This window comes from Cucurbita pepo, chromosome 11, assembly GCF_057944985.1.
Source record: "Cucurbita pepo subsp. pepo isolate OVF chromosome 11, ASM5794498v1, whole genome shotgun sequence".
Classification (NCBI taxonomy): Eukaryota; Viridiplantae; Streptophyta; class Magnoliopsida; order Cucurbitales; family Cucurbitaceae; genus Cucurbita; species Cucurbita pepo.
In genome coordinates this window covers 15,439,730-15,462,730 of record NC_141808.1, presented here as the reverse complement: position 1 = coordinate 15,462,730, position 23,001 = coordinate 15,439,730, and the positions used below count along the sequence as shown (strand labels likewise).

The 23,001-nt window shown below is 36.7% G+C and overlaps 1 protein-coding gene across 1 annotated transcript; it reads right to left on the bottom strand.

Annotated features, from left to right (window-relative positions):
* Positions 1-13,423: 13,423 nt before the first annotated feature.
* LOC147790420 (linoleate 9S-lipoxygenase 6-like) lies at positions 13,424-17,200 on the bottom strand. Its single transcript, XM_087128396.1, has 9 exons — positions 16,891-17,200; positions 16,524-16,813; positions 16,226-16,448; positions 15,735-16,076; positions 15,532-15,617; positions 15,339-15,446; positions 14,953-15,257; positions 14,615-14,878; positions 13,424-14,368 (listed from the first exon to the last, which is right to left on the bottom strand). Exons 1-9 carry the CDS (start codon positions 17,144-17,146, stop codon positions 13,615-13,617), a joined length of 2,628 nt encoding a protein of 875 aa, XP_086984522.1. The 5' UTR covers positions 17,147-17,200; the 3' UTR covers positions 13,424-13,614.
* Between the last annotated feature and the right edge of the window lie 5,801 nt (positions 17,201-23,001).

The following is a 23,001-nucleotide window of genomic DNA, read 5'->3' as shown; positions in this document are numbered from 1 at the left end:
TCGTCGAGACGCATCCAAATGAGCCTTCTTCGGATTTTGCATATATTGATCAATGACTCCAACTTCATTTTCGAATTTCTTCGGTTGGATCATGTAGAACTCTCTGTTTAACTCTCCATGCAAGAAAGCATTATTCATATCCATCTGCCATAATTTCCAATCTTTATTTACCGTAAGTACTGGAGGAACTTGTACGATAATGATCTTTGCCACTGTACTGAACGTTTCATCATAGTCTAGTCCATATTCTTTAGAGAACCTTGAATCTATAGTCTGAGCTTTGTATCTCACGATTGATCCATTCGGGGTACACATTATTTCGTAAGCCCACTTGCAAGAGATGAGTTTGGTATCTCTTGGTCTTGGCACTAACTCCCAAGTCTGATTTTGTTCCAGGGCTATAGTTTCATCCTCCATTGCTTTCTACCAAGCTGAGTTTTGTGATGCTTCTTCATATGTCTCCGGCTCATTAACTTCGTCTTCTACTGCGTTGGCATACTCTGGATTTGCCTTTAGGATTATTTCTGAATGTCTGAGTTGTTGAGGTGTCATTTTATTTTCACTAGGCTCGCTTGGTTGAGTCACTTCTTGCTCACCAACACTAGTGTCACTTGAACCTTCAGGCACATCAGCACTTGAGCAAATGTGTACAATTTTTTCCCCCGTCTTTTGTGGAAGAATCTCTTCAGTTTGCTCCTCTGTGTTCTGTAAAAGAAGTTCTTCAGTTTGCTCCTCTATGTTTTGTAAAAGAATTTCTTCAGTTTGCTCCCCCGTGTTTTGTAAAAGAATTTCTTCAGTTTGCTCCCCCGTGTTCTGTAAAAGAATTTCTTCAGTTTGCTCAAGGCCTGGTAATACTTCCTTCTCTGAGGGCCACCCCTCTTCTATTGCACCGCTTTGATCGTTAATCATGTGGTTTAAGCATCCTGAATCAATGATCCAGTCATCCTCGTAACCGATATGCTCTTCCATCATTGCCATGAGTGCTTGCTCGTCTTCTACTATTGGACATAGTACCTCTGCATCCCATTCATCCTCTTCCTTTTTGGAGATTGCCATATTGCTTTCAACAGACTTTTTCTTGGACCAACAATCTCTAGACATGTGGCCCTTTTTCCTGCAATTATAGCAAATACCTCCAAATCTCTTTCCTTGGAAACTCTTGTTGTCGTTCTTCTGAGCTCTCTCGGGTTGTGAAGTTCCTTGGTGGCTTCTTCTTTTGTCACCATTGTATCCACGTTTGGTAGACGGCCTATTATTGCTCCGACTTTCACTCGTGTAGAGTGCTTCTTCTTCACCCTTCAATGTGAAGCCTCCCATTTGTTTAGCCATGGCTTCTTGGCTGGCTAACAAATTTTCGAACTCTACAAGTGTTGGTTGAGTGGGTCATCCTTGTACAGCAGTAATGAAGCTTCGATATTCCAGTCGTAATCCGTGGATTATAATCCTCTTCATTCGAGATTCTACAATAGCGGACTTTGGGTCTAGTTCAGTAATCTCCCGACAGATCGATTTGACCTTGTGGAAGTACTGAGCAATCGTCATATCACGTTGTGAAATTGACAACAACTCATTCTCCAGAAGTTGTAGCCTCGTATCATTCTTCTTTGAGAACAACATCACGAACGTGTCCCATGCTTCTTTCGGTGTCTTGTCGTCCCAAATATGTTCTAACATCTCTTCTCCGATTGTGGTCTTCAAGGCAAACATTGCTTTGCCTGCTTTGATTCTCCATTTACGCAAGGCGCCGTTGGAATCATCCTCTGGCGGCGTAGTTTCGCACCCGCCAACGATCTCCCAAAAATCCTATCCTTGTAAATAGGACATTATGCATGTTGCCCACGTGTTGTAGTTGTTGTTGTTGAGTTTCTTGATTCCTCCAACGATTTGGAAATCACCCATCATGTTGGCCATACCTCAGTAATACCAAACAAGCTCTTTCAACACAAGACTTGCAGAGTCACAGACTACTCACGATACAAAAGAAACTCACTACTAATCTCAAGAAATCGTTTCTGATGTGGAAGATCAGACAGAGCTGCAACCACAGAGCATACTAAGAATTCCAAGAGATCAGATAACCTACACTCACCTCGCTCTGATACCAAATGTTGAACACAACTCACTGTGGGAAACACTCGCACTCTTTATTAAGACCAATCGAGAAGAGAATACAAGACACCCTGTAGAATACTTCTGCTCTTTTATTGTTTTTGGATTTCTTGGATGAATAACTAGGTAGGGTGGAGGGGTATTTATACTGAGCCTAAACAATCTATATTTAACCCATCTAAATCTAGACCTACCAGATTTGAATCTAGACCTAACAAATCTGAATCTCTCCTAAAATATCTCGATCTCTTTCTCCTAAAATCTCTACTAAAATAAATATACTGGGCTCGTACAATAATTGGGCTTGACTCTATTGGGCTAGTACAATTATTGGGCTTGACTCTATTGGGCTAGTGATGATATTTCAACAGTAGGTTTGACACATTTGCTCCAAGATGATAATACCTGCTAATTGGGCCGTTACAAATGGTATCAGAGCTCTAGGTTGTAGATTTTGTAGACTAGCATACGATGTAGGTTCGGCACATTTGCTCAAAGATGACAATATCTGCTAGTTGGGCCGTTACAAATGGTATCAGAACTCTAGGTTGTAGATTTTGTAAACTAGCATACGATGTAGGTTTGACACATTTGCTCAAAAATGACAATATCTGCTAGTTGAGCCGTTACAAATGGTATCAGAACTCTAGGTTGTAGATTTTGTAGACTAGCATACGAGGTAGGTTTGACACATTTCATAGTCCCACATCCACTAGAGAAAGGAATGACTGTCAGCACGGACGCTGGGCCCTAAAGGGGGTGGATTGTGAGATCCCACTTTAGTTAGGGTGGAGAATGAAACACCATTTATAAAGGTGTGGAAACCTCTCCCTAGCAGACCGGTTTTAAAAACCATGAGGAGAAGCTCGAAAGAGAAAGCCCAAAGAGGATAATATCTACTAGAAGTGGGCTTGGGCCGTTACAACTTACTCTTCTAATAAATTCATTATCAGAAATCCAATTGAGCTGTATTTTTCTTAGTGAACAACTTTTGAAGTGTTTCCCACACTTACTTTGGTGACTTTAAATCACGAACATGATTAATATACTCCTTGCTAATCAAAGTTTGCAAGGTAAATAAAGCTTTTCCACATTTGATCTTCCATTTTCGGCTTAATTCAGCATTCTGTAGAGTATCCGTTGGAATTTTATGTGTCATCACCTTCGATTAAATCCCATAAATCTTGACCCTCTAGATAAGCTTCCATACATAACTCCCAATAATTATAATTATTGCCAACAAGCTTTTCCATAGCTATATTAGAAGCACTTCCACCCTTCATCTCGTTGAATAATAATATCAAACCTTTGGTTACCAACTTGGCTCTTATACCAACTGACACAATATCTACCACTCAAAAGTGTGAATAAATTTGAAAATATTATTACTCAAGAAAACAATACAGAGTTAAAGAATGAGAAATAGAATTGGGATCCAAGGTTCAATCTTTATTGGTATTCACAATGTTTACGATACAAGCTACCAACAAGTACCTGTAAATAAGGAAGATATAAACCAACTAAATTTTCCCAATAAAATAAAATATACTATTAATCAAATCATAAAAAATATATATATATATATTAAAACTAATATATTTTTCAAATATTAACTATTACGAATATATTAACGATTCAAACTAAGATGACTAAATTCAAACTAGCAAACTAACATGATTAAATTCAAACTAGCAAGAAAGGATTTCATTTAATTAAATTCCATCCAAATTTATAACATCAATTAAAAATAGTTTTATTAAAAAAAATAATAAAAATAGGGCATTACAAGATGCCAAATATCTTCAAGAAAAAAAAAAATTATTTTTAAAATTAGCAAACTAAATTATAAATAATAAATTGAAAGTATATAAAATATTATAGGCATGAATGAAAAAGTTTGATTTGATGTTAATGTTAAAATAAAATATAATTAGCGTCATCTAATGATTGATTATTTTACTTTTATTTCACATGAAAATTATTTTATTTTCTATTCAAATAAAAACAAAGTGGAGGCATACGTAGCTATTAGTCATATAGGAGTCCATAATTTAATTATTTATTTGTTAATCAAATAGATTTAGAAGACTAATTTACTTGTTAAGTTATTGATAACGTTTTAATAATATTTTAAAACAAACAACGTGCTTCTAAGCTTCCATATTTTTAAAGTTGAATTAGGTCAGAGGATCTTTTCAATTATTATTTTTTCTTTAATATAAGTATATATTATTTGTGAGGTTTGGACGATGTGAATAGATTACTATGTTTGATCTTATCTAAGTAATGGACTTATGAAATATAATTTAAGTAATTAAGTGTTTGTTTTATGATGTTTGATTTTTTTTTTTTTTTTTTTGAACCATCAAAATTATTACAACCAATGATTAATTAATATTCTATTCACAAGATTTAGATCAGAATTTGAAATTCGAAATTGATATATGATGGGCCTTGCATCTTGTACTATATGGTCACGGTGGTAAATTGTCATAAATTTTATTTAATTTAGTTATTAACTTTCATTTAATTTATAACCATTTTGATTAAGTAAGAATATTAATTTGGTTATGGATTCTATAACTATTTTGATTAATATTTTATTTATTTAGGTTATTAATCATTATTTGGTTCATGTATGAGAATTAGTATTGTTATGCTGTATAAAGGCTTGCTTAGCATTGTTTTAAGTGTGGAGTTATGTGAAATCATTGTCATTTTGTATTTGGGTAGAGGCAATGGTGAGAAACTTTATAGGAGAGACTATGTAGTGTGAAAGTGCGAGAGATAGACTTGTAAACACTTTGGTTATACACTTGTACCTGTGGATGTAGAAGAATTTACTCTCTTTGAACCACGTAAATCTTTGTGTCTCTTTGTTTAATTTATGTTCATGGGTGTGTGAGTGCAGTCGATTTTGCTTCCGCTTCGGCTACAACAATTGGGTAACAGAACATTTTGGTTGTGGCATTCCGTTTCAACAATTGGATATTAAAGTATTTTGGTTGTAGCATTTGGTTAGAACAATTGATATCACAACATTTGAAGGTTCTAATATTTTGCACAACAAGTGGTATCATAGTGGCAAGTTGTAGTATTTGGGGTATTCTAAAATACTTAACATCATCGACCACAAAACGTGCTCACACTCGCAATCTACTATCAAAGATAAGTTTCTCACTGCAAGTGTGCTTATTCGTTCTTAAAATAATATTTTAAAAATTTGTGATAATCTTGATCCATTCAGATTTTGTTGGCTTTGGTCGCTCAATTTAATTTTGAGCTTGCACAACTTAGTATGAAAAACTATTTTCTTGTTCGGAGATTTGGTAGACAAATTGAAGAAATTTTTATATGGGTTACTGGTGATATTTGTTCTTGGAAATCATATTTCCAAGATTTGTAATAATCTCCATCCATTCAGATTTTGTTGGCTTTGGTTGCTCAATTTAATTTTGAGCTTGCATTCCAGCCTTCTTTCTCCTTTTATGGCTTACTCGAAAGAGAATCCAGTGTTTATTAGTCGTAAATATCTGAAAAGGACAAACCGCCCCGTGGTTTGCTTCGGAACAAAACAATTAGAATTTGGCTCGTTGAACTAGAATGTGTATTATTCATATAGGGGATCTTTCAATAGAGAAGATCCGTCGACCTAAGACGAAGAGAAGGGTCTGTCTATTTTATTTAGTTATTCAGTTAAACCAATGATTCGTTATTGTAACTGTTAGTGAAAGAGGGATTGATTGAATGATTGATGAGATGATAAAATTATGAAGAGGAAGAATGCTCTATATATATAGAGAATACAAAAAGATATTTAGAAAATCTACCTAAAAATCTGGTAACAAACCAGTAAACAAATCAAATCAAAAGTAAATCTAATTACTAATGGAGATTTAATTAAATACTAACTGATAGCAATCTAAACAAATACGTGATCTATAACACTTCTCCTTGTTTAGATGTTGTGAACTCCAAGCTTTTTTCTGAACACCCATCTTGCTCCAATTATCTTTGTGTTTAGAGGTCGATCAACCAACTCCCAAATTTTGTTTTTCTCGATCACTGAAAGCTCCTCCTCGGACAGGTGCATCATCAACCAAAGCATCTTGTCGTTCATCTTTAGACTCTTCTAACATGCTACCAAAGATTAAATTGTTTGGTGCATTAGAAATCTAATTCACCTTCGTCAGTTCTTCCCAATTCCATTGCTCACTTCCAGCAAAATGAACATCTCGGCTCACAATAACACAACTCATGTGTGGTTGAAAAACTCTATAAGCTTTTGATATAATGCTATACCCAACAAAAATGCCAGCTTCTGCCTTTTTGTCAAGCTTATCACACTTGAGCTCTGGAATGTAAGTGAAGCAAAGACACCCCAATACTCTAAGGAACTTTAAAGAATGTTTGTAACCATACCAAACTTCAAATGGTGTCAGGTCCTTCAAAGTTTTTGTTGAAATTCGATTTTGCAAGCACACAATAGTGTTTGCTGCTTTTCCCCAAAAACGTTTTGGAAGATCCTTCTCATGAAGCATGCATCTCGTCATCTCCCTTATGAATCTATTCCTCCTTTCACTGACGCCATTCTGTTGAGGAGTGTATGGTGTTGTCAATTGATGTTCAATTCCAGCCTCTTCGCAAAATCTGTTAAAAGTTTTTGAAGTGTACTCTTTGCCATTATCTGATCTTACAGTCTGAATCAAGCCTGCACCTTCATTCTCAACTCTGGCTTTGAATTTCCAAAATACACTCGCAACTTCTGACTTTTGCTTCAGCAAGAATATCCAACACATTCTTGTTAGATCATTAATAAAAGCAATGTAATAAAGATTACCATTTAATGATGATGTTCGCTGAGGACCACAAAGATCAATATGAACCAGTTGCAGCTTTTTCGAGCCTCTCCATGCTTGTTTAGGAAAGGGTTGCCTATGTTGCTTCCCAAAATTACAAGCACGGTAAGGAGGCATGTCATCATCAATGTCAGTGAGTTCTTCTACCAGCTTCTTTGACTACATCTGAAGCAAACCTCAATGATGAAAGTGCCCAAGTCTTTTGTGGCAAGTCCCAATGGCACTAGCTCTGGATATAAAGGCCGTCGAATTTAGAACAAAGCTTTTTCCTTTCATTTTGACGTTGAACAAGTCTTTGCCACTAGCATTTTTTATCAAGCACTGCTTATTCTCAAACAACACTTTATAGCCTTTATTAAGTAATTGACCAACGCTTAACAGATTTTGATCAATTTTAGGTACAAATAAAACATTTGGAATAAATTTTGTACCTTCATAGCTTGTTATAGCTACTGTGCCTTTTCACTTGGCTTCCAAGTGTTCACCATTGCCAATCCTCACTCTCTTGACTTCAGTGTCTCTTAATTCCTCAAAAAACTCCTTGTGTCATGTTATTTGTGCACCCACTGTCAATCAACCAGCTCTCGCTTGATTCTTTGCTTGAGGAAGAAGTGACTATACACAATTGATCTTCTTCTTCTTGATCAACTACCTGTGCATCTACTTCTTTCACATGATACTTAGCTTTGCAAATCACAGCTTCATGTCCAAGTTGATTGCATTTGGAGCAGAAGGCGTGAGGTCTTCTCCAACACTTGTATGGTGGATGATCTTTCTTCTCACAATGACGGCAAGGTGGATAGGATTTTTTGAAACCTCCTCCTTTTGTCTTTTGATAATTGGCAAATGAATCTCCATACGTCAATTGATTTTTGAAATTTTTGTTGTTTTTATACCTGCTGCTGTCTTGATGCTTAACAAGTAAGGCATCTTCAATCACCCCTTCTTGCCTCATAGACCTCCTTTGCTCTTGTGCTTGTAAAGCATTCACGAGCTCTGTAATAGAAATCTTTGACAAGTAAGTCTTTGGTGTTCTCCAGAGTAGTAATGGTGGCTTCAAACTTCTCTGGAACAGTGACTAGCAGCTTTTCAACGATCCTGGAATCATTTAAAACAGAACCAAGCAATCTCACCTTGTTGGCAATGCTGAGAAGTCTGTCAGAGTACTCTTTCACCGACTCCGACTCCTTCATCTTCTGCAACTCGAAATCCCTAATCAAATTTAGGACTTTCATTCCACGAATCCTCTCATCTCCTTCATATTCAGCCTTGAGATAATCCCAAATTTTCTTTGATGTTTTGAGGGACATTATTTGCAGGAAGATCATTTGAGATACAGCGGCAAATAGGCAAGCTTTCGCCTTTGATTTCCTTCTCTTCTTTTTCTTCTGTAATTTGATTTGTGCTACAGTAGAATTTGCTGGAAGCGAAGGGACCTCGTAATCCTCTTCTATTGCTTCCCAAAGATCCAAGGCCTCCAAATAAGTCTCCATACGAACTGCCCACATTTGATAATTGTCTCCATCGTAAACTGGTGGTGCAACAGCGGAAAAACTGGATTCTCCTCCCATTTTGATCTCACAGATCCCTTAAGAAGATAGCTCTGATACCAATTGTTAGTGAAAGAGGGATTGATTGAATGATTGAGGAGATGATAAAATTATGAAGAGCAAGAATGCTCTCTCTATATATATATATAGAATACAAAAAGATATTTAGAAAATCTACCTAAAAATCTGCAGAAAATCTGGCAACAAACCAGTAAACAAATCAAATCAAATCAAAACAAGAGTAAATCTAACTCTTAACCGAGATTTAATTAGATACTAACTGACAGCAATCTAAACAAATACGTGATCTTTAACATTAACAGATAGCAACAAACATTTCATCTAGGAAAAGCCATCTTTTTCTCAACAATGTCTTTGTCATTTGATCCAATAGCATTCCGTTAGATAGGAAAAGATTTGATAAATACTGATAACTCTCGGATGGAGTATTAGAACGGAAAAATTTGTGATAATTTTTGATAATTTCCATCCATTAGAATTTTATTGGTAATTTTGAACTTGGACAACTTTTTTTTTTTTTTTTTTTTTTTTTTTTTTTTTTGGAGATTTGGAAGAAAAATATATATGACATAGTAGGTTGGTTTTCGAGTAGTTGGACAACATTTAATATATATAGATTGAAGAAATCTTTGTATAATGCGAGGTATGTCCCTAACTAAGATTTTTTTAATTTGATTTGTGTTTTGAATAGGAATGGTTATTATATCACTTTGAAATGAGGAAATTTGATAAATTTTGGTAGTGCTTTGATTTGATCAACATTCAACTTGAAGAAGTAATATGTTGATGGGTTGGCAACCAAATCAATTATCTACTTGGGGATGAAGAAGTAATATGTCGACTCGTTGCAACCAAACCAATTATATACTTCTGGATGTTATGACAAGGTGGAGGTGGTTGGAAATTGTCATAAATCGCATTCCGCTGCAACAATTGGATATCATAGTATTTTGGTTTTAGCATTTAGGTACAACAATTGGTATCACAGCATTGGAAGGTTCTAATATTTTGCACAACAGTCACGTTACCCACTCTTCGCTTCTTAAGTGTGGACCAACGCCAGTTCTTAAAACATGTTTTTTCCTCGCTCACATGCATCTTAGGAAAATTTTCAAGAGGTCACCAAACATAGAATTGTTCAAAAAAAACATGCTTAACTATAGAGTTCCTCTAACTGAGCTAATGAAAAGAAAGGTCCACATTGTTGGTACAACTAGTAACTTCCATTTCATTTAAAGATTTCATAGTCATCTTATCCTAAGGATTCCTCTCATTCGAATATGGTCTCGGTTCATTCATGTATTCCTCTTTTACTCTAGTGTCACATAAGTTATCATCCTCTTAGACATAAACTCTCATGAGTTTTCTCTTGATTTCACTAAAAAAAAAAAAAAAAAAAAAAAAAAAAAAAAAAAAAAACCTTACTTAAACCATGAATCTCTTCTTCATTGAACACAAACACGAAAACATATCATTGAGGCTCAATAGTTTTCTGATCAAAATTTGAGGATTCACTTCGAACCACCGTTACGGTTAGATCATGGCTCTTATACGAATTGTTGAAATCAACGTAACCTCCACTTATCTCCGTATTGATACAATTTGTTCCATTTTAAACAACAATCTCCGGTGACTATATCTTTCATTTTGAACAAAATATCTATTTTTACCAAGAGATAATTGTCTTCACTTGTATATAGCACTTCTGACACTAATTATCTACATATATATTCGAACAAGTAGTTCAAACCTATCAAATTATAGTTAAGTCATTAATCAGTAAAACATGAATCAAAGGATAGGAATACTAATTCTCATGCATAAATGGAAGGAACACTAATTCTCATACATTACCTGAATCAAGATGATTCATGTACCAATATGAAAGAATTTACCAATATAATAGATGAACCAAATGAATCTCATAGATTCATGAATCAAACCAGGAATGAGCGAAAAGTATTCATGAACCAAATCTTCATGAAAATTCTCAACAATCTCCACCTTGTCAGAAACCTCCAAGCAAATAACTAATTTTGCTGACGCCAAGTCAACTAGCAACCACCTTTGTAACGACCGGAAAAAAAAAAAAAAAAAATAAAATAAAATAAAATAAAAGATAATAATAATAAGTAAATAATAATTATAAAAAAATAAAATAAAATAAAAGTAAATTATCGACTCTCTCTCCACCTTCCCCAAATATCTCCCCAACCCCTCCAACTGTAAAATGATCTGAAAAAAAAAAACAAGAAAGGAAACAAAAACAAAAATGGCAGATTTTGGGAAGGGAAAAATGGGAGAAAGAAACATAGTAAAGATCACAGATTTTGGGAGAGAAGAATTGGAGATGACCTTCACTTCAGGCAGATCTAATAGGAATGGAAAGAGATAGAAAAGTCATCGGTAAGTTAGATCTCATTTTCTTTTATTTTTGCACGAGATAGAAAAGTTATCTTAGATCTCTCTTTCAATTATTTAGATTTTTGGATATGGGATCGAAAATCAAAATTGGGTGTGTCAATTGCATCTAAATTGAATCATCATTTTTAGGAAAGAGAAGAAAATCATAATGGATGGATGCATAGCCATTTTTACTCAAGGAAAAATTAAAATAAATTGGAAATGGTTAATGACAGTAGTTTTAGGAAAGAAAAGAAAAATTCAAAATCATTTATGGAATTAATTAGAATCAGATTTCCACCTACATTACCCAGTTATTTAGATGTTAATTAGCAGTTAGAAATCATGTCAGATATTTGAATGAGATCATAGATCTTCTTCTTTGTACCATTATTTAGAAGTAGATCAACCTTTCATTTACTAAACTGTTAGAATTAAATAGGGAAGAAAAGAATTGAACAAGAATTAAACAAGAGGTTTGGAAAAGAATTAAACCGAGAGAGGTTTGAAATGAATTAAAAGAGAGAGGTAAAGAAAAATATATATACATATATTTAATTAAGTACAGAAAAGAAGAAAAGAAAGAGGTAAAGGAAAGGAAATTATATATATTTAACTAATTAAATACAGTAAAGAAAAGAGAGAGACAGTGGGGAGGAAAATAGAAGATTCGGTGAACAGAAACAATTTTACAGAGTAAATACATAGAGTAAAAAAAAAAAGATACCAAGATATATATATATATATATATATATATTCAATACTCATAAAGTCTTTAATGCTCGCATGAAGTTTAGCACATGAACCTTGTAGGAGTTAGAGAATTAAACATGAAATTGATGTTATGGATTCTTATAGGTTGGCTTGGATACAAAGGAAAAAATCAAACTTTCATTAAAGATAAATTGGTGACAACCGTATAAGCTAATCAGGTAAGTGGCCTTACTATAGTATAGGCTAAAAATTGTATGAGTTATGATGTTGTATGAACTATGTCGTACGATGCGGTATATGAGTTATGATGATATATGAGTTATGATGATGTGTGAGTTATGATGCTTGATGATATGCGTGAGTTATGATGCTTGATGATATGCGTAATATATATATATTTCAATGACTGACGTACTTGATATGTTTGATGCACTTTGTGGCAATATGATGAGTATGATGATTGCGTGACGTTTACCTTAATATGATGATGTATTCCATATTGAGCATGTTATATGATGATGAGTGCCATATTGCATCATGTCGTTAGATCGACATAGGACACAACCCTTAGAGCGTGAAAATGATATTAATATAAATATCCACGAGTATGTGTTACCTAGAGTAACAAAGAGATAAGACTAGAGGGTTGTGTCAGAAGAGACATTATGATGGATTTAGAGGGACCTCATGCATATTGTATGTTCATAAGCATAGGGCTACTTCCCCTAGAGATGATGAGTGCGGACGCGCACCGTATGATGAGCGCATATGCGCACAGGTGCGAAAGCACACAGATGAGGGTGTTCATGAGGTGCATGACATTATGGGGTTCCGCTGACCTCCGGACGTCGCTACAGATTAGTTTGACCAGAGGGTCCAGGGGGTGTGCGAGCGCCCTGGGGATTCACACTCGCACGTGTGAGTCGTGTGTAGGGAAGTACTACACATCCAATTTGTCCGAGACTGGAGGCCACCCCTAAGATGATTAGAGATAGGTCCCTAAATCATGATTGCATGTGTTTGCATTTGCATGACCCCCTATAGTGGGGCCACTTACTGAGTATTCTTTGAAATACTCAGGCCGTGTGCCACATCATTTTTTCAGGTAAAGGCAAGGCGCAGTTGTACGGAGGACGGCGGCATCGCGAGCAGAGACTGTGGCACGTGCATAGGGTAGACTCATATTTGAATTTCTAGTCTTAAGTTAGAATAGGTTGTTTTGCATTTCATTGTTTTAAATTATTTTGTATTTGTTTTTGTTTTCTCTAAATTTCAGTATTTCATATTTAAACACGTAAGATCATTCATTGATAATTTCTCGAACAAATTGAAATTGAATATCAACATGCTTGGTACGAGCACGATGGATTTGGTTTTTGGACAAACAAATATCACTCTAGCCATCACAAAACACCTTCACATGTTTTTTAGCAATGCCCAAGTCATTAACTAAACAATGCATCCAAATAATTTTTTTTTAAAGCTATAATGAGTGTCATATACTTTGCTTCAACGGTAGACAGTGCAATAATAGACTGCAAAGTTGAACGCTAGCAAACAGATCCACCAATCAAAGTGAATCGATGGGAGTGTGGAACTAAACATTTTTTTTTTACAAGAGTGTGAAAACCTCTCCCTAAACATAAGCGTTTTAAAATTTTAGAAAGAAACCAGAAAGGAAAACGAAAGCACAATAGATAATTTTACTTGTGCCCCATGAAATATTCTTATTATTCAACAATTCATCAAAGTACAGCGCAAGAATGGTAAACAAGAAAAGCATCACTTTTATTCATTAATATATAAAATACAGAGAATCAAAGAACAAAGCTACTTAAGAACACACTTTTATTGACTTATATCATGCGTAGCAATAAAAGTAGCTTGTTTAAGAACAGGCAATAGAAAACAAGGCAATAGCTTTAGAACCCCGCCATACGTTCAAAGGAGCCTTCAAATCAAATAGAGATGCTGTTTGGAATGCCTCTACCGGTGAGCCCTTCGGTACTAGATGGAAGAAGCAAAGTGTATGGCATATTAACAGGCCCACTTCGATTTTTGAGGTTGACATCTCTATTCCTTTCCATGATTCTATTCTCAACTTCAAATACTTGTTTCCCGAAGTTCTCAAAGGCATCTAATGCGGCTTTGTCCGATGTCCACTCAATGCTAGCTCTCTGCCCAAGATAAACTTCATCGGAAGCATGCCTTGACAAGATTTCAATAAGCGAAACACCAAGAAGTGTTTGAAGTTGTGAATTGATGGTTCTAAGGAAAGCCTTCTCAGGCTTTGATTCAAGCTCTTTGTACTCGGAACTTCCCACTTCCGGCATGAACCGGCGGCTTATAGTTGGTCTATTGGGAATGTAGCCTCCGTAAGGGTATTGTCCAAAGTTGACGGCTGCATGGAGAGCTGAAGAAATCCATATGATGATGGTACAACTTTCAACTAGATCATTAATGGATTGCATCTTCGGCCACCATGCTTCGTTCTTCTTATCGGCGTGACCTTTTTCTCGTGCTTCCTTCCACCATGATTGGAGTTCGACATCGTTTTGAATCGCCTCATCGTCTTTGTAGTAAAGAGAGCAATAGTTTGCGACCCATGTTTTGATTATCGACCAAATCTCAAGTCCATCGACAGCAAATGGATAATCCTCTATTAGTAACCGAAGTCCATGTGGGGAACTTGCATCCTGAACCGCCACACCTCTACAAAAATCAAGGGAAAGAATGATGTTAAAGATCGTTGGATGAGGAGTCAACATCGGCTAATTAAGGAAGGAATACATCTCCATTGGTATGAGGTCTTTTGTGAAAACCAAAAGTAAAGCCACCCTAGCTTATTCTCAAAGTGGACAATATCATACTATTATGGAGGGTCGTGATTCCTAACAGATGTACCATCTTTGTTGTACGATTAAAATAGCTCCAAAGAAAATTAAAATGGTGATTTACCTCTTGATGAGATCAGCAGGCAATGCTTGTTCTACGAAATTCCAATCCTTGTATATGTAAGAAGACAACTCCATGGCGTATTTTGCTTGAAAATGAGTGGATTCGAGTAATCCATCGCCATTAACGAGGACTTGCCTTGCAAATGCATTTATAAACATAGTGTCCTTGTAATGAGGAACGAGCAGCTTATGAATGGGATGAACCACACTCAAATGTCTATGTGTTGCAATCACGAAAGGCTCTTGAACAGCGTGAGTATTCAACCTGCAATAGTTTTGTAAGATTAGAGCGTTCAAATTAGTAGCATTGAAAGGTTATTTTGAAGAGTTAATTCATACCAATGGCTGATAAGCTGATGGTAGCCAGCATCATTTACAACCACATAAGCCTTAGCCAATTGCCATATGGACTTTTGGACTCCTTCTTCAGCTGGAAAGTATTGTTTACTAACAGCACCAAATTGATCGCCTTGAGGGTGTGGCAAGCTTAGCTCAATCACCAACGGCTTCAAAGTTCCATCAGCTTTCAAAAGGAGTATTGTCCTTGTGGCGTATGTTTTGGTAGATGTTCCATTGATTTTCCTAAGAAATGGCATCAATGCATCGTGATGATCCAATATGAACAATCTCTTCTCATTCAATGCCTGCATGGATTCAAGAATTATACCCATGAGTTGCATTATACAACAATATTAATTGTAAAGAAAAATAAGAGAACATATTACCTCTTCAACCGAAAGTCCTTCTAACCCGAATTTTATGTCTTCTTCTTTTATTTTGCTATTTTGATCGCCGTAAAGTTCGGGATCAAGCTTGCTCACAGGGGGAAATTCCTAGAAAAGTTCAAACGGAAAATTATTTATTGAAAATAAAATTTATTAGATAGAGATGAACTTAGAAATAGAACTTTGAGATTACCTCAAGACGACGAATCATTACAGGGTTAACTCCGGCTAGCATTTCTCTAGCAAATTCTTCGTCTGTCTGCCATGCGTTCTTGTCCTCTATTTTCAAATATTATACGGAAAAGTTACAAAACTATGAAATTCAAAATTTCTCTCTTCTATCATGTTATCTCATAAAAATAAAGGTAGTATCTAATGACTCTCGATCTCTAATACCTTTCACAACTCGTGGACGAGAGAATTTGAGAAATCGTTGATCACTTTCGGTCCTCAGAAGTTCTTGGAACATGGGTGGTGTAAAACCCTTAGTGAGATTCCTAAACACATCCACTGGTACGGGAAATCCTCCTTCATAAAGATCATGAACATCTTGGAATTTGTCAAACTCACCCGGAGTTAAGTTTATTAGGTTTACAAGTTCTGGTTGGACGTTTGAAGCAAGTGATTTCAAAGCAAAGCCAAGAAAATCTGACAACTTCAAGTGACCAAAGTTCTCATCTCTAGGTACGTAAATGGTTAATCCCGAGATTGATGACAATCTCGTCTCGTAGTTGGAATCTGGAAAAATTAAATAATTAAGAAATTAAATTCAACTATATTATTATATATCATAATGTTTATGGTACAAAAATCTTATAGGAATCAATCTCAAAAACATTTGAAAAGGGTATGATTTAAAATTTCAAAATAATTATTACTAATCTTACCCTTTCTAGATCGTGGTCTCCCGGTTCTTCCACGGCGCGGGTAAGGGTATTGGTTCCCTCCAAGAATGGGACGGGCACCGGGGTCAGAAAGGTCATTGTAGACATCATAGTCATAGATTCTATCCCATTCCTTACGCTCTCCTGTTCCATCTCCTCTAAGGGTCGACAGTTCTTCTTCTCTATACTTGCGAAGAGGATTTGGTGTCTCGCTTGGAAGATATGTCTATGTACGGAAATCAATAGATTAGGAATAAAGAAATGGCTCGAAATAGAGAGAGAAGAGAGGGTAAAATGTTACCTTATTGGCGAAGAAAATACGATCCTTCTTGTATCTTCCAGAGGGGTAAACCCAGGAGTTGCAATCGAAATGGACGGTTCCAAAGCCGGGAACATCCTCGAGAGTGAGGGACTTGAGGAAGAACTCACTTGTGTGACCATTTTTGATGAAGAAAGCTCCGGGGAATCCGAAGTCATCTTCCCAAGTAAAGTTGACTTGGAACACTGATTCTCCGGCAAACAATGGTGGGAGTGAAGTGATCCACCTCTCTAGAAACGCCTTGCTCCCAAGTTTCCCACGCGAGTCATTTGCTGTGGATATCATTCATTACAAATTGGACACCAAATAGAGATAACAAAGAGAGAGATTAGAGAAAGAGAGATGTTACAAGCATGAGTGGCGCTGATGAGCTGAAGAGAAACGCCGCCGCCCAACAGCTCAGTGAAGCTATCAAGAACAGAGGAATGGAACTCAGTGAAATCCAACACATTGCTTCGCATAAGAATGACTTTCCCTTTGATCTTCTTGCCACCAAGGCTGGTGACCCGGTCTGCAATGTTACCACCGGCACCGATAACGGAGCCGGCAAGATCTCCGGTGGTATTCAGAGCTCCCTCTATGATATTCTTTCCAATTCCAAACATTTTGGCTCTCTTTTTCTTTGTCTTAGTTGTAGTAGATTGAAGAAGATGGTGTGAGTGTGAGAAATCAATCAATTTTGCTCTTCTATTTATAGCACAACAAAACACTGTTCTCTCTCTCTCTCTCTCTCTCACCTGCCCGATAAGCTCAATGAAAATAAAAATAAACCCACGTGAACCTCATTATCACGTCCAATGATTCACATTCAAAAAATATTTGTTTCACAATTACCTACCCTTTATTTTAATATGTGGGTATTAGAAAATTCGTTTTCAAACCTACCTTTATTTTAATATATGTGTATTAGAAAATTCATTTTCCACATATTGAAAACGTGTTCATTAATACTTTGCTGAAAGAAAGAGAGATTATTTCAAATAGTATCAAAGTTAGTTATCGAACCATATCCTAGTGAAAATGCTAACCTACGAAGAGGGTGATTTATGAGATCTCACATCGAGTGGAGAGAGAAACAAATCATTCCTAATAAATGTGTAGAAATCTCTCCCTAGTAGACGCATTTTAAAATCGTGAAACTGACGACGATACATAACGGGCTAAAGTGAACGACATCTACTAGTGTTGGATTTGAGCTGCTAGATCCATTTAAAAAATAAATAATTTATTTATTTTCTTATGTCATTCTTTTCCTTGTTTTTTTTTTGCTAAGATTATATTCTATTGCCATTATGTACATGTGATCTTATCAACAATTGATATTATTATAATATACTATATTATTAATATTATTATATGCATGCTCGTGACCTGTCTTAATTCAAAATGGAAAACAAACAAAAACTCATTGATTACAGTGTCGGTTGGGTTGTAAACAAAGAGTGTCGAATTTGATCGAAGAAAAATGCTTTTTTAGTTCTTCTCCCACGAGAATGCTAACTTCGGCTAATGACCAAGTCCACGAACTGTAGCGTCCAAGACACACCACACAACACAACCATCCTCCTACCCATCTTAACATATTATCAAAGGGTAAAAAATGTAGAATATTATATACTAAATGGAGAGGAAATATGATTCTAAATGTATAACGAGCCACCCGACTTCTATACCGATACTAAGTCATAAATACATACATGCCATTAAATATCGAAGGGTGTGAAAACTTCTCCCTGGCGGACGCGTTTCAAAAACCTTGAGGAGATTCTCGATAGGGAAAACTCAAAATGACAATATCGTCTTGTGGTGGGCTTGGAAAATTACAAATCGTATCAGAACTCTAGGTTTTAGATTCTGTAGACTTGCCTATGATGAAGGTTTGACACATTTGTTTAAAGATGACAATATCTGCTAATTGGGCCGTTACAAATGGTATCAAATCTCTAGGTTGTAGATTCTGTAGACTAGCATACGATGTAGGTTTGACACATTTGCTCAAAGATGACAATATCTGCTAGTTGGGCCGTTACAAATGGTATTAGAGCTCTAGGTTGTAGATTTTGTAGACTAGCATACGATGTAGGTGTTGAACACAACTCACTGTGGGAAACACTCGCACTCTTTATTAAGACCAATCGAGAAGAGAATACAAGACACTCTGTACAATACTTCTGCTTTTTTATTATTTTTGGATTTCTTGGATGAATAACTAGGTAGGCTGGAGGGGTATTTATACTGAGCCTAAACAATCTATATTTAACCAATCTAAATCTAGACCTACCAGATTTGAATCTAGACCTAACAAATCTGAATCTTTCTCCTAAAATATCTAGATCTCTTTCTCCTAAAATCTCTACTAAAATAAATATACTAGGCTCGTACAATAATTGGGCTTGACTCTATTGGGCTAGTGATGATATTTCAACACTCCCCCTCAGCACTAGTTCTCATTCGCTGCCCATGTTGAGCTGACAGCTAAAGCTCTCATGTTTGCCCGTATTCAGCCCTTTTGTAAACAAGTCTGCCACTTGGTCATCTGTCTTGATCTCCTGCATCTCGATTTCTTCCTTTAGGACCTTCTCTCTAATGAAATGGTAGTGCACCTCCACATGCTTTGTTCTAGCATGAAACACCGGATTTTTTGCTAGGCGAATCGCAGATTGGTTGTCGCAATAAAGTGGTATTGGATACTCAATTTTCTGGAGCCAATCTTCCATCAAAAGTTTTAACCATGTATTTTCCTGAGCTGCTCTATACTCTGCTTCTGTAGTTGATAATGATACTGTTGGTTGTCTCTTGCTACACCAAGAAATTGTTCCTGAACCAAACTTGAATACATACCCAGTGGTTGGCCTCCAAGTATCATGGTCTCGTGCATAGTCAGCATCACTATATCCAGCTTGCTTCTAGTCTTCGCTTCTTTTGTATAAACGATCGTAATTGATTGTACCTTTGACATATCTCAAGGTTCGTCGAGACGCATCCAAATGAGCCTTCTTCGGATTTTGCATATATTGATCAATGACTCCAACTTCATTTTCGAATTTCTTCGGTTGGATCATGTAGAACTCTCTGTTTAACTCTCCATGCAAGAAAGCATTATTCATATCCATCTGCCATAATTTCCAATCTTTATTTACCGTAAGTACTGGAGGAACTTGTACGATAATGATCTTTGCCACTGTACTGAACGTTTCATCATAGTCTAGTCCATATTCTTTAGAGAACCTTGAATCTATAGTCTGAGCTTTGTATCTCACGATTGATCCATTCGGGGTACACATTATTTCGTAAGCCCACTTGCAAGAGATGAGTTTGGTATCTCTTGGTCTTGGCACTAACTCCCAAGTCTGATTTTGTTCCAGGGCTATAGTTTCATCCTCCATTGCTTTCTACCAAGCTGAGTTTTGTGATGCTTCTTCATATGTCTCCGGCTCATTAACTTCGTCTTCTACTGCGTTGGCATACTCTGGATTTGCCTTTAGGATTATTTCTGAATGTCTGAGTTGTTGAGGTGTCATTTTATTTTCACTAGGCTCGCTTGGTTGAGTCACTTCTTGCTCACCAACACTAGTGTCACTTGAACCTTCAGGCACATCAGCACTTGAGCAAATGTGTACAATTTTTTCCCCCGTCTTTTGTGGAAGAATCTCTTCAGTTTGCTCCTCTGTGTTCTGTAAAAGAAGTTCTTCAGTTTGCTCCTCTATGTTTTGTAAAAGAATTTCTTCAGTTTGCTCCCCCGTGTTTTGTAAAAGAATTTCTTCAGTTTGCTCCCCCGTGTTCTGTAAAAGAATTTCTTCAGTTTGCTCAAGGCCTGGTAATACTTCCTTCTCTGAGGGCCACCCCTCTTCTATTGCACCGCTTTGATCGTTAATCATGTGGTTTAAGCATCCTGAATCAATGATCCAGTCATCCTCGTAACCGATATGCTCTTCCATCATTGCCATGAGTGCTTGCTCGTCTTCTACTATTGGACATAGTACCTCTGCATCCCATTCATCCTCTTCCTTTTTGGAGATTGCCATATTGCTTTCAACAGACTTTTTCTTGGACCAACAATCTCTAGACATGTGGCCCTTTTTCCTGCAATTATAGCAAATACCTCCAAATCTCTTTCCTTGGAAACTCTTGTTGTCGTTCTTCTGAGCTCTCTCGGGTTGTGAAGTTCCTTGGTGGCTTCTTCTTTTGTCACCATTGTATCCACGTTTGGTAGACGGCCTATTATTGCTCCGACTTTCACTCGTGTAGAGTGCTTCTTCTTCACCCTTCAATGTGAAGCCTCCCATTTGTTTAGCCATGGCTTCTTGGCTGGCTAACAAATTTTCGAACTCTACAAGTGTTGGTTGAGTGGGTCATCCTTGTACAGCAGTAATGAAGCTTCGATATTCCAGTCGTAATCCGTGGATTATAATCCTCTTCATTCGAGATTCTACAATAGCGGACTTTGGGTCTAGTTCAGTAATCTCCCGACAGATCGATTTGACCTTGTGGAAGTACTGAGCAATCGTCATATCACGTTGTGAAATTGACAACAACTCATTCTCCAGAAGTTGTAGCCTCGTATCATTCTTCTTTGAGAACAACATCACGAACGTGTCCCATGCTTCTTTCGGTGTCTTGTCGTCCCAAATATGTTCTAACATCTCTTCTCCGATTGTGGTCTTCAAGGCAAACATTGCTTTGCCTGCTTTGATTCTCCATTTACGCAAGGCGCCGTTGGAATCATCCTCTGGCGGCGTAGTTTCGCACCCGCCAACGATCTCCCAAAAATCCTATCCTTGTAAATAGGACATTATGCATGTTGCCCACGTGTTGTAGTTGTTGTTGTTGAGTTTCTTGATTCCTCCAACGATTTGGAAATCACCCATCATGTTGGCCATACCTCAGTAATACCAAACAAGCTCTTTCAACACAAGACTTGCAGAGTCACAGACTACTCACGATACAAAAGAAACTCACTACTAATCTCAAGAAATCGTTTCTGATGTGGAAGATCAGACAGAGCTGCAACCACAGAGCATACTAAGAATTCCAAGAGATCAGATAACCTACACTCACCTCGCTCTGATACCAAATGTTGAACACAACTCACTGTGGGAAACACTCGCACTCTTTATTAAGACCAATCGAGAAGAGAATACAAGACACCCTGTAGAATACTTCTGCTCTTTTATTGTTTTTGGATTTCTTGGATGAATAACTAGGTAGGGTGGAGGGGTATTTATACTGAGCCTAAACAATCTATATTTAACCCATCTAAATCTAGACCTACCAGATTTGAATCTAGACCTAACAAATCTGAATCTCTCCTAAAATATCTCGATCTCTTTCTCCTAAAATCTCTACTAAAATAAATATACTGGGCTCGTACAATAATTGGGCTTGACTCTATTGGGCTAGTACAATTATTGGGCTTGACTCTATTGGGCTAGTGATGATATTTCAACAGTAGGTTTGACACATTTGCTCCAAGATGATAATACCTGCTAATTGGGCCGTTACAAATGGTATCAGAGCTCTAGGTTGTAGATTTTGTAGACTAGCATACGATGTAGGTTCGGCACATTTGCTCAAAGATGACAATATCTGCTAGTTGGGCCGTTACAAATGGTATCAGAACTCTAGGTTGTAGATTTTGTAAACTAGCATACGATGTAGGTTTGACACATTTGCTCAAAAATGACAATATCTGCTAGTTGAGCCGTTACAAATGGTATCAGAACTCTAGGTTGTAGATTTTGTAGACTAGCATACGAGGTAGGTTTGACACATTTCATAGTCCCACATCCACTAGAGAAAGGAATGACTGTCAGCACGGACGCTGGGCCCTAAAGGGGGTGGATTGTGAGATCCCACTTTAGTTAGGGTGGAGAATGAAACACCATTTATAAAGGTGTGGAAACCTCTCCCTAGCAGACCGGTTTTAAAAACCATGAGGAGAAGCTCGAAAGAGAAAGCCCAAAGAGGATAATATCTACTAGAAGTGGGCTTGGGCCGTTACAACTTACTCTTCTAATAAATTCATTATCAGAAATCCAATTGAGCTGTATTTTTCTTAGTGAACAACTTTTGAAGTGTTTCCCACACTTACTTTGGTGACTTTAAATCACGAACATGATTAATATACTCCTTGCTAATCAAAGTTTGCAAGGTAAATAAAGCTTTTCCACATTTGATCTTCCATTTTCGGCTTAATTCAGCATTCTGTAGAGTATCCGTTGGAATTTTATGTGTCATCACCTTCGATTAAATCCCATAAATCTTGACCCTCTAGATAAGCTTCCATACATAACTCCCAATAATTATAATTATTGCCAACAAGCTTTTCCATAGCTATATTAGAAGCACTTCCACCCTTCATCTCGTTGAATAATAATATCAAACCTTTGGTTACCAACTTGGCTCTTATACCAACTGACACAATATCTACCACTCAAAAGTGTGAATAAATTTGAAAATA